At 36.6% G+C, this 9,587-nt stretch overlaps 1 protein-coding gene across 1 annotated transcript; it reads left to right on the top strand.

The window, feature by feature from the left end:
- Positions 1–482: 482 nt before the first annotated feature.
- LOC105035564 (early nodulin-93) lies at positions 483–1,462 on the top strand. Its single transcript, XM_010911157.3, has 4 exons — positions 483–640; positions 837–898; positions 1,022–1,097; positions 1,212–1,462. The coding sequence occupies exons 1-4, from the start codon at positions 577–579 to the stop codon at positions 1,310–1,312; spliced, it is 303 nt and encodes a 100-aa protein (XP_010909459.1). The 5' UTR covers positions 483–576; the 3' UTR covers positions 1,313–1,462.
- The last annotated feature ends 8,125 nt before the right edge of the window (positions 1,463–9,587 follow it).

The raw sequence follows: 9,587 nt of genomic DNA, 5'->3' as shown, positions 1-9,587 counted from the left end.
CATATATTATGTTTTATTAGGAGGAGTTGGGATATAAAATAAAAATAAAAATAAGTATTTTTTATTTTAATTATTTAGTTAGGAAAAATTTTATTCAAATTTTATTTTTGATTTTGAGATCAAATAAAAATAATTTAATTTTTTTTATTTAAAATTTTAATTTTAATTTTAATTTTGATTCTGATTCTAACTATGATTCTAATAATGAGTTGAATGTTTTGGGCCATACAGCCATTTCAATACTCATTTCAATTTAATCGGTTTCCGATCCTGAACCAAATACCCCCAACTTCTAAAACCCAAGGATATATGCGCATGTTATTTTCTGCAGGTTGAGGGGCATTTTCAAGGTTGATGCTGACCATTCTGCCAAACCCTACAGGACTCGGGAGCAAAACAAGCGACCACCCACCAATTTGGAGGACTCCTACTACGGAAAACCGTCAGCTGCTGCTTTCTTCCCTTCCCCCAGGCTCCCCAGCTATAAAGAAGCATCCATCTCCCCTCCTTTCCTCACAACCCCAAGCCTTCAACCACCCCCTTCCCCCAAATTAGAGATCGATCTCAAGAAGAAGAATGGGTTCCGTCTCTCGCTCTTCTTTGGATCAGAAGCTGGCCATGGCAAAGCGCTGCTCCCACGGTAAGTCCTTGTTCTCTTTATGAACCATTCTGTAGTCTGCTGTTTTAACACCATGCTAAATATGTAGTTATGTAGATGATGATACTTGTTCTCCTGCCACCTTACCACCAAGCTGGACATGAGACTGGCTTGTTATTACACTGTACATGCCTCCTTTGACATCACTAATCTCATGGATGGTTTGTTATTGGGGCAGAGGGAGTTGTCGCGGGAGCAAAGGCGGCCGTGGTTGCAACTGTTGCCTCGGCCATTCCTACTGTAAGCATCTCAAGTTACCCACTATCTCGTCACATATAACCATCTGAAGCTATTATCCTGTTTCCATTACTTGTATTCATGGGTTTGGCCATTTGAGAATGTTTTCTTTTTCTTTTTCTTTAGTTGGCTAGCGTTAGGATGATCCCATGGGCGAGGTCCTTCCTTAATCCCGCAGCTCAGGCCCTCATCGTTTCATCAGGTTCTTCATTTGTCCATATCCATATATATATATATATATATATATATATGCTGTAAAAAGAAGAGAACTAGAAATTTTATGATTAATAAGGAATGGGACTTTGGATCCATGCAGCGGCGGGGGCGGCGTACTTCATAGTTGCGGACAAGACGGTGTTGGCTGCAGCAAGGAAAAACTCGTTCAAGGATGCTTACCAGGCTGACATCAAGGCTTGAGAGTCCGACATGATAGCTAGCTACTTCTACATCTTGATGCAGATCTCCGTTCTTGTATGAGAAATGCTGTGTGTAAAAAGTTATCGGCTGGAAGCTTTTACCTTATAATCATCTTCCTACCAAAATCGTAGATAATATTTCCCTTTCTCATGAGGAGTACTTTTCACGAGAAACCTGTTGTTGATCAAGGATTTTGGATCTTTCTGTATATGCAAATCGTACAACTACGAATATTAATCGTGCACAGATGTAAGTTTATGCAGGGATAATATAATTGTGCGTAAGATCTAGTAGAAGTTTAGGATTAAAAATTAAATACTTCTAGTCAAAGTAATGTGAGCTAGAGTCCGGTCAAACAAAGACCAGGTATTGTGTTTCCCATGAATCTTTCTAAGCCGTCATGGGGTTTTATGTTGAGACGTACCCTGTTTTTGCCACAGATGGAGTGAAATTACCTACCCCACCTCCAACATACAAAAGGAGTGTATCTTGCTTGTGATAGGGTCCACTGACTTTGCCATCAACCCGATCGCCTCCATTAACGTGAACGCTACCATCGTGCGGTTCTTCGACGTTGAGATCAGCCTCACCTTTTTGGAGAGGAGTAATTAAATTAGCTCACATCTTTCGGCAGTTCTCCCTTCAAAGTATTGGTGAAGGGGAACAAACATCATTCTGGTTCGGCCGGGCAAATGATGGACGGTTGGGCAAATGTTCTCGAATTTATTTAATTTTAGGAGGTATTTGATTGGAGGGAATGGGACTCTCGAATTTATTTGATTTTAAGAGGTATTTGATTGGAGGGAATGAGACTCTCGAATTTATTTGATTTTAGAGGTGGATTTTAGAAGATGTTTGGTGGGAGGGAATGGATCTGAAATCGAAATTGAAGTGAGATGGGTGATTTTTATTTTAATTATTTAGTTTAAAAAAAATATTTTAATAAATAATTTTTATTTCAACCGTTTGATTAAAAAAAAATTATTTTAATTTTGATTTCAAGATGTTTTCATTCTTGGATTGTTCAATTGATATAAAATTTAATTTTTATTTTTTTTATAAATTTTAATTTTAATTTTAATTTTGATCATAAATCGAATATTTTTTGAAAAAATGTGATCATTTTAATTTTAAATTATTTTAATTTTAATTTTAATTTTAATTTTAATTAAATATTATTTTAAAATCAATCGTGGAGTCTCAGCCATCAATTCTCTAAAACATTCGGGACTTGACAAGCTATAGAACTCCGCATAGCAGTGATGCCCATGCCGAACTCGAATGTTTAATTAACCATTAATTTTGACGCTTCAGACTTCCTAATGACAGACAGGAGGATATGGAAGTGGAGCACCAAATTGGAATTCGCAATGAGTTGCTATTGCTTTCTTAAATATGGATGGTGGTGTCCGTTCCACACTTGGGAAAAATCTCTAGAAGTTGCCAATCGCAGAAAAAAATGAAACTATTTGGATATGGATGGTGGTGTCCGTTCCACACTTGGGAAAAATCTCTAGAAGTTGCCAATCCCAAAAAAAAAAATGAAACTATTTGGGTGGCTAAGCTTTCACAAAAAATACTAACGGTCGATAATTTGGCAGAAAAGAGGGTACAAATCCAGAATGCAAACTCGATTACAGGCATGACAAAATGGTTGACCACCTACTGCTCTCCTGCCTATATTTGACTGATGGCTGGGCTTTTCTTTGCCAAGATTACCATCCCCCTCAACTATCCAACGAAATCGACGCCGTTTGGAATGATTGGCTGGCGGACTGACGTCCATGCATGTATCGGAGTAAGCCTGCAGTCTCACTCCTTTTCGCTCAGTGGTGCACCTGGATCTGGAGGGAGCTCAATGGGAGGATTTTCTGCTGAGAGGCTCACTCAGCAGCCGAAACAAGAAAAAAAGATCGCATCACCTTTTATAGACCGGACTTCCATAGCATGGGAGGGGTGTGGCCACAAAATGGCAACACTCAAGTAGGAGTTCAAATGTCTATCCCTCTCATCATCTCGGGTACTGCAACCCTGAAAACTAACGAGCAAGCTAGAGCTTTGGGCGATGCCTTAACAGAAAGAAGAAGAGAAGAGCCGACCTCCAAAGAGAACAACTCTAGTTTCCTATACTGCCGAGAGCTACAGATTCTTAAAAATTATCGTTCCCATCGCTGTTGCATCTCAGCAGGAACAAGAATCGAGTGTGGCACAATAAAATTGCATCCAGCGGCAAATCTCCAAGCTAGAACTGAATTCATACACCTAACCTCGCTATTAGACACCGTCCACCTGCACCCGGAAGATGAAAGGATTGTGTGGAAGGCTGATTGTAGTGGCATCTTCTCCTCCTCCTCAATGTATCGGTTCTTAAAATCCACTGGCATCAAATGCAACTCCGCTTCCGTTCTCTGGAATCTCAGCATCCCTCTAAAGATCAAATGCTTCTTGTGGTTATGCTGGGAAGACAAACTGAACACTAGAGACATACTTGGAAGGAAGATTGGGCGTTTTTTGGATGGATGCGCCATTTGTCATCGAGTTCCAGAAACTACAGATCTTCTTTTCTCCACCTGTCCCTTATTCTCAACCATTTGGAGAGCTCTTTGTTTCGCTTTAAGGTACTGCATCCCCAGTCTTCATTCAAATTTCTTTGCTTGGACTGGATGAAGAGAAATTTTCCCAAGAACCTTCGTCCTCTGGTTGTAATGCTACTAGCAGCAGTAGCTTGGTCTTTTTGGAAGGAACGAATTATTCTGGGCTTTTCCCTTCACAAAAATTCATCCCTAACCTCGGTAGCTGCGGAAGCTCTGAGCAACTTCAAAGATTGGTCACTGCTGTATAAGCCTTCAGTTTTGCCGCACTTTGGAAGGCTCTGGTCCAAAATTATATTGATTCCAATCGAGCTTTCAGATCTCAGTTGACCTCAGCAGGAAGCAACTAACTGTTTTGTGTCTTCTGCGGTTACCCATTCTTCTACCCTTCTCTACTCGCTACAGCATCAGACCCGTGTATCTAACCTGCAAACAACTCCACTCTCTGTTTTGGACTGACGTATTGTTGGGTGTGGACGTCTTTTGTGGACCCAGGCTTGCAAAACTTCTTTTAACTTTAACAAAATCATCCGGGTGGTGTCTCTGACCTCCTTTCTCATCAAAAAAGACTTTCCACCACCTTCACTTTGTCTCTTGGGAACCTAGTCATGTTACTCAACTTTTGTCCCACCCAGCGCTTCTCAATTCTTGTGCGTAGTCTTGTTAGAAACAGCACCCGCCATCACATGAAACACCGCTGCGTGAGCCCTCCACATGTACATATTACATAACACATCTAGCTCTGTACATATTACATATATAATTTAATGAATCCTCGAGGGGAACATCCCTTGATCCCTCTGGCTTTTCAGAAAAAAACATGAACGCTACCGTCATCTCCACCTCCACCAACACAAAGTATGAACTTGATGGCTTTGACAAATACCATCTCCTCCACCTCCAGCTCCACCATGACCACCAGTCCCTCAGATAGCCCCAGTCTCACCACCACCTATTTCTCTACCATCCAATGATATCATGGATCCAACACTTCTTCCTTTGCGCAAAATTTCATACTGATTACATGGTCACTTGCACCTATGGTAGAACAAGAAAACCCAGAACTCGGTTTTTTTTCTAAACTTCCTTTATGCGGGCCAACTAACATGCCCGTCGGTGAGCTGCAGTGGAAGAGGAGATGGCAGCTTTACATAAAAATCATACACGAGACTTGGTTCCACCCATCCCTCTTACATTGTTGTGGGTTGTAAGTGGGTTTTTAAGATTAAGAAAAGCCAAAATGGAAGTATAGAATGCTATAAAGCACGCGTATTTACGTATTTACCAAAAGTTTCCATGTAGAACCTGAAATTGATATTGTGAAACCTTAGCCCCATGGATAAACCAGCTACAATTCCTACTCTTCTCAGTCTTGCTGTTAGCCTCTAATGTGGTTTGGTGTAAGAATGTCCTTTTCAATGGATATTCAGATGAAGTTATGCTTATGAACAATCGCCAGGTTACCTACATTCATCTATATTTCTGATTTACCTCAACATTCTTATCCCTTTGATGCTTATTCCATTTTTAACCATATAGCTTATGAGTCCAAATATTCAGTAGCTTCCTGGTTTCAGATTGTGTCTTTTCTTTTGTTGGTGAATGATGATACATTTCAAATTGTATTTTAATGGTTGCAACAATTTGGTTGATGACTACTTGCTTTTGTTTCATGCATGCTGTTCGCATGTAAAAGGTGGTAGTGATATGTAGTTTTTTGACCTGGCCCTTTTGCTTCCTTGTATTTATGCTGGGGCCATGGATCAAATATTTACCGTGGGCTTCTTGATGTGTCATATTTACTGTGTTTTCCTTTACTCCTTTCCCGCCCCCTCTGTGCAGGAGGGATGGAAACTTATTTTAATTGGATCAAATATTGGTATGTTGTCACATATAGATATCAATTTACTTATCTGGATATGAGTTCTAATCATATGTTAAAACATGTTTATTTCTAATATCGTCTAAATATCCTCACTGATCTTTCTAGCTTTGACCTTTCCTCTTGCCTCGCATAACTTAGCCATCTAATTAATCATATTTCCCCATCATTTTCACAACAGAATCATCTTCGATTGTCATTAAAAACTGAGAAAGAGGAGTTCGGAGCTCTCTCATGACACCACGTGTCGCCTATTTAGTTAGACACATGTTGGCACATTCATGGCATATTAAAAAAAACATTGTATTTTGGATTCTAAAAAAAATGCTGATTTCAGCGTTAACATTTTAACTTATTTAAAATTTCACATATTTTTTGTAAAAGGATGAGACTTACTATTTCTCTTTCATCATTAAATAGGCTCTACAATACTTAAGGGCTATATTGCATTAGTGTTTAATTAGGGTCTCTGGGTTACGCTGATTTAAGATTTTGTTACGTCGATATAAAAAAGATGTTTGAGGAGTTGTTGGTGCTGCTTCTTCGGACATAATCCGTCAAAGTATTATAAGTGAGAGTCCATATATAGCTTTCCATACACCATGCCATCTGCATCATCCATATCAAAATATCACTATAACAAAACAGAATATTAGTGACGGAAAAGATTCATCACTAATAACAAATTTTATCGCTAATAGTTATTAGTAACGAAATTATCGTCGTTAATATTTAGTCACAAATAATGATATCATTGATAAACTTTTACGACAGAAATTTTTTTTATCATAAATAATCAATATTACCAACGAAAAATTTTCATCGTTAAAAATTTATTTTTTTGAAACTATTTATGACAAAAAAATTTTAGTCATAAAAAGATAATTTATGATAAAATTTTACATCGCTAATAAAAAATAATTATTTATGATGAATTTTTTTCATCGCTATTAATTTAATTAAAATTTTTTATAAAAATTAAATTTAAAAAAAGTATTAGCAACATAAATTTTTCATCATAAATATGATAATTTTCGATGTAAATTTTTATCATTAATAAATAATAAATTAATAGTGATGAAAATATTTTTATCATTATTAATTTAATTAAAAATTTTATAAAAATTAAATTTTAAAAAAATATTAGCTATGTAAATTTTTTGTCGCAAATATAATTATTTACGATAAAAATATTTTCTTCATAATTTAATTTAATTAAATTTTTTTATAAAAATTAAATTTAAAAAAATATTAGCAACGTAAATTTTATGTTGCAAATATTTCAATTTTTGATATAAATTTTTATCAGTAATAAATTTTTAATTATTTACGATAAAAATAGTTTCATCGCTATTAATTTAATATATAATTTTGATATTTTTAAATTTATTAAAAAATTTATTTATGACCAATTTTTCTTCGCTAATATATTTTTTGACGATTAATATTTTGTCAAAGATAATTTCATCGCTAATAATTTATACATATTTTTTAAAAATAATTTATAAATATATATATTTAATTTATATTTTAATATTTTTTATAAATTAAAATTAAAAATTAAAATAAAAAATTTACACAATAAATTTATAAATAAATTTTATCATTTTATTATATTAAATTAAAATTATAAGAGGTCTAGAATAAAAATAAAAAACTACACAAATAGGTCATCAAGTGTCAGTATCTGCAGAAGGAAAATAGGCTGGGGAAGGAGAGCGCTCGGACTGACCTACTGCTGCATCATTTGCTCCATCTGCGCTATTCGCTCTATCACTTGGATCTAGAGTCACTGGTACTCGTCGATGCGTGCAGTCAACTCATCAACTCGCTGCCCAACCTACCTCTACACCTCCACCAACCGAGCATCGCAGGCAGCATGGATGTCAGCCCTGGATGAGCATGAGGATGAGGGAGCAGTGATCCCATGCTCTAGATCTCTAACATAACAGAGTCTCGTACCAAGCACCTGATCACAGATCTCATCATCTGTGGGTGTGATCGAGCCCTCAAGGGTAGGTTGGGATCTGATGTCTATCATATGATTTTGAAAATTAAAGTTATAGCTATTTTAATTTCATACTAAAAATCAAACTGCGAATGAAAAAAATAATTGAAAAAACTTACAAAAAGCTCCTGGCTCTCCATTGTCCACTCTCCTGACCGTCACTGGTGAGTCCGCTGGTAGATATCGATCCTATCAGAAAGCTCACCACTTTCAGTATTTTTTTGTAATTTGAGAATAATTAATTAATAATTTTTTAAATAGTAGAGAGTTAAAATATACTAATTAAAAATTACTTACTATCTGCTTTATGTGATGAGCGAACGACCTTGAACCCCCACAATGTGATACAGTCTGTCTCGTCCGATTCGCGGCATTCTGGGCACATCTTCTCTGTATAGTTAGCAGTTAAATTAGTAGGTAATAAACTGAATTTAAGAATAAATGATTCAATCATTAAACTCTAAAAAAAGTTTGGATGTGTCACCTGATATGTCGGATCCTCGTAATGCCGGCATATGACAATCCAATCATCCATAGTGATGCTATCATAGGGCCGCTGCCACGCTGCCTCCACCCCATGACCCTGCATCCCATGGTACTAATGCTGATGGATGCGGTGGCGATACTCCTTGAAATGCAAAGATAAATGAACGTCCACAGCTTACCACACGCAATCCTCCTCCAAATTAATAATATCAAATATACCCTGTCAATAACAAATATTAGAAGAATATCATGCTAATTAAATATTCACAGTATAATTTATTTTATCTATAACTGGGTGTAAAAAATCTCTCTCTGAGCTGGTACAATATGATGCCAATTGAAAAGCATCACGAGGGCATAGCTGCGGCATATGATGCCCAGCTCGATCTGCCATGGCTCGCACCGTCCCCTAATGGGCCTGTTGTAATCGGGTGGTATCTTGATATGGAGACACTGTCCCGGATACTCGCGTCTCCAATACTCTAAAGAGAGGTTCTTCGATGGACCTCATCCTCGCCTCACTACTGGTAGAGACTGGTCTGAAACAATAATAAATAAATCATTAGTATGATAGCTATCTAAATAAAAAAATTTAAATTTTATTATATAAAATATAATAATACTACTCGGACCCACCTCACTTGGACCCACCTCACTGGGACCTGCCAGTGCAGGACCCTCTGACGATGGAGCTGGTGCAACAGTAGAAAACGGTGAAGATGCCTTAGCCTCCGGGGTAGACTACGAATGCAAACGTCATCGTCTGCCTCCTGGTTACATACCTATAATTCTTGATATATAATGAATATAATTTGAACAATAATAATAATAAATAAATTACATTCTAATGAATAGAATTATATCGCATACTATTATTGAAAGAGAAGATTGAATAAAGAATATAGATCTACTAATCTTTTTCGATGTGTAGATCCTCCTCCGAATCATAATAATCGATATATGTGTCATCTTCTATCTCATTGTCATTTATGAACTGATCGTCGCCCTCTGACTCATCAAGATTAAATATAAAATCAGCTTCAACTTCGTTGGACGGTAGATTAGCCATATTCAAAGGAGTTGTTACAAGTTCTTCATCAACAAAAAACTCGGCTAATATTTGTTCTTCCTCTTGAAAAGCTTCCTCTTCATGCAAATCTGAATTTTCATCTATCTCTAATTGGGTTGGAATGTCATATACACCTCTAGGTATTATTTTTAGTACACATATTAATTACCTCGATACTTTAGATCCTTCAAATATATTACTTATTTTGTTTGAGTTGCTAATATATACAGCTCATCTGG

The sequence above is a fragment of the Elaeis guineensis genome, chromosome 4, assembly GCF_000442705.2.
Source record: "Elaeis guineensis isolate ETL-2024a chromosome 4, EG11, whole genome shotgun sequence".
In the NCBI taxonomy this organism is placed as follows: domain Eukaryota; kingdom Viridiplantae; phylum Streptophyta; class Magnoliopsida; order Arecales; family Arecaceae; genus Elaeis; species Elaeis guineensis.
This window is presented reverse-complemented; position numbering and strand designations above follow the sequence as displayed.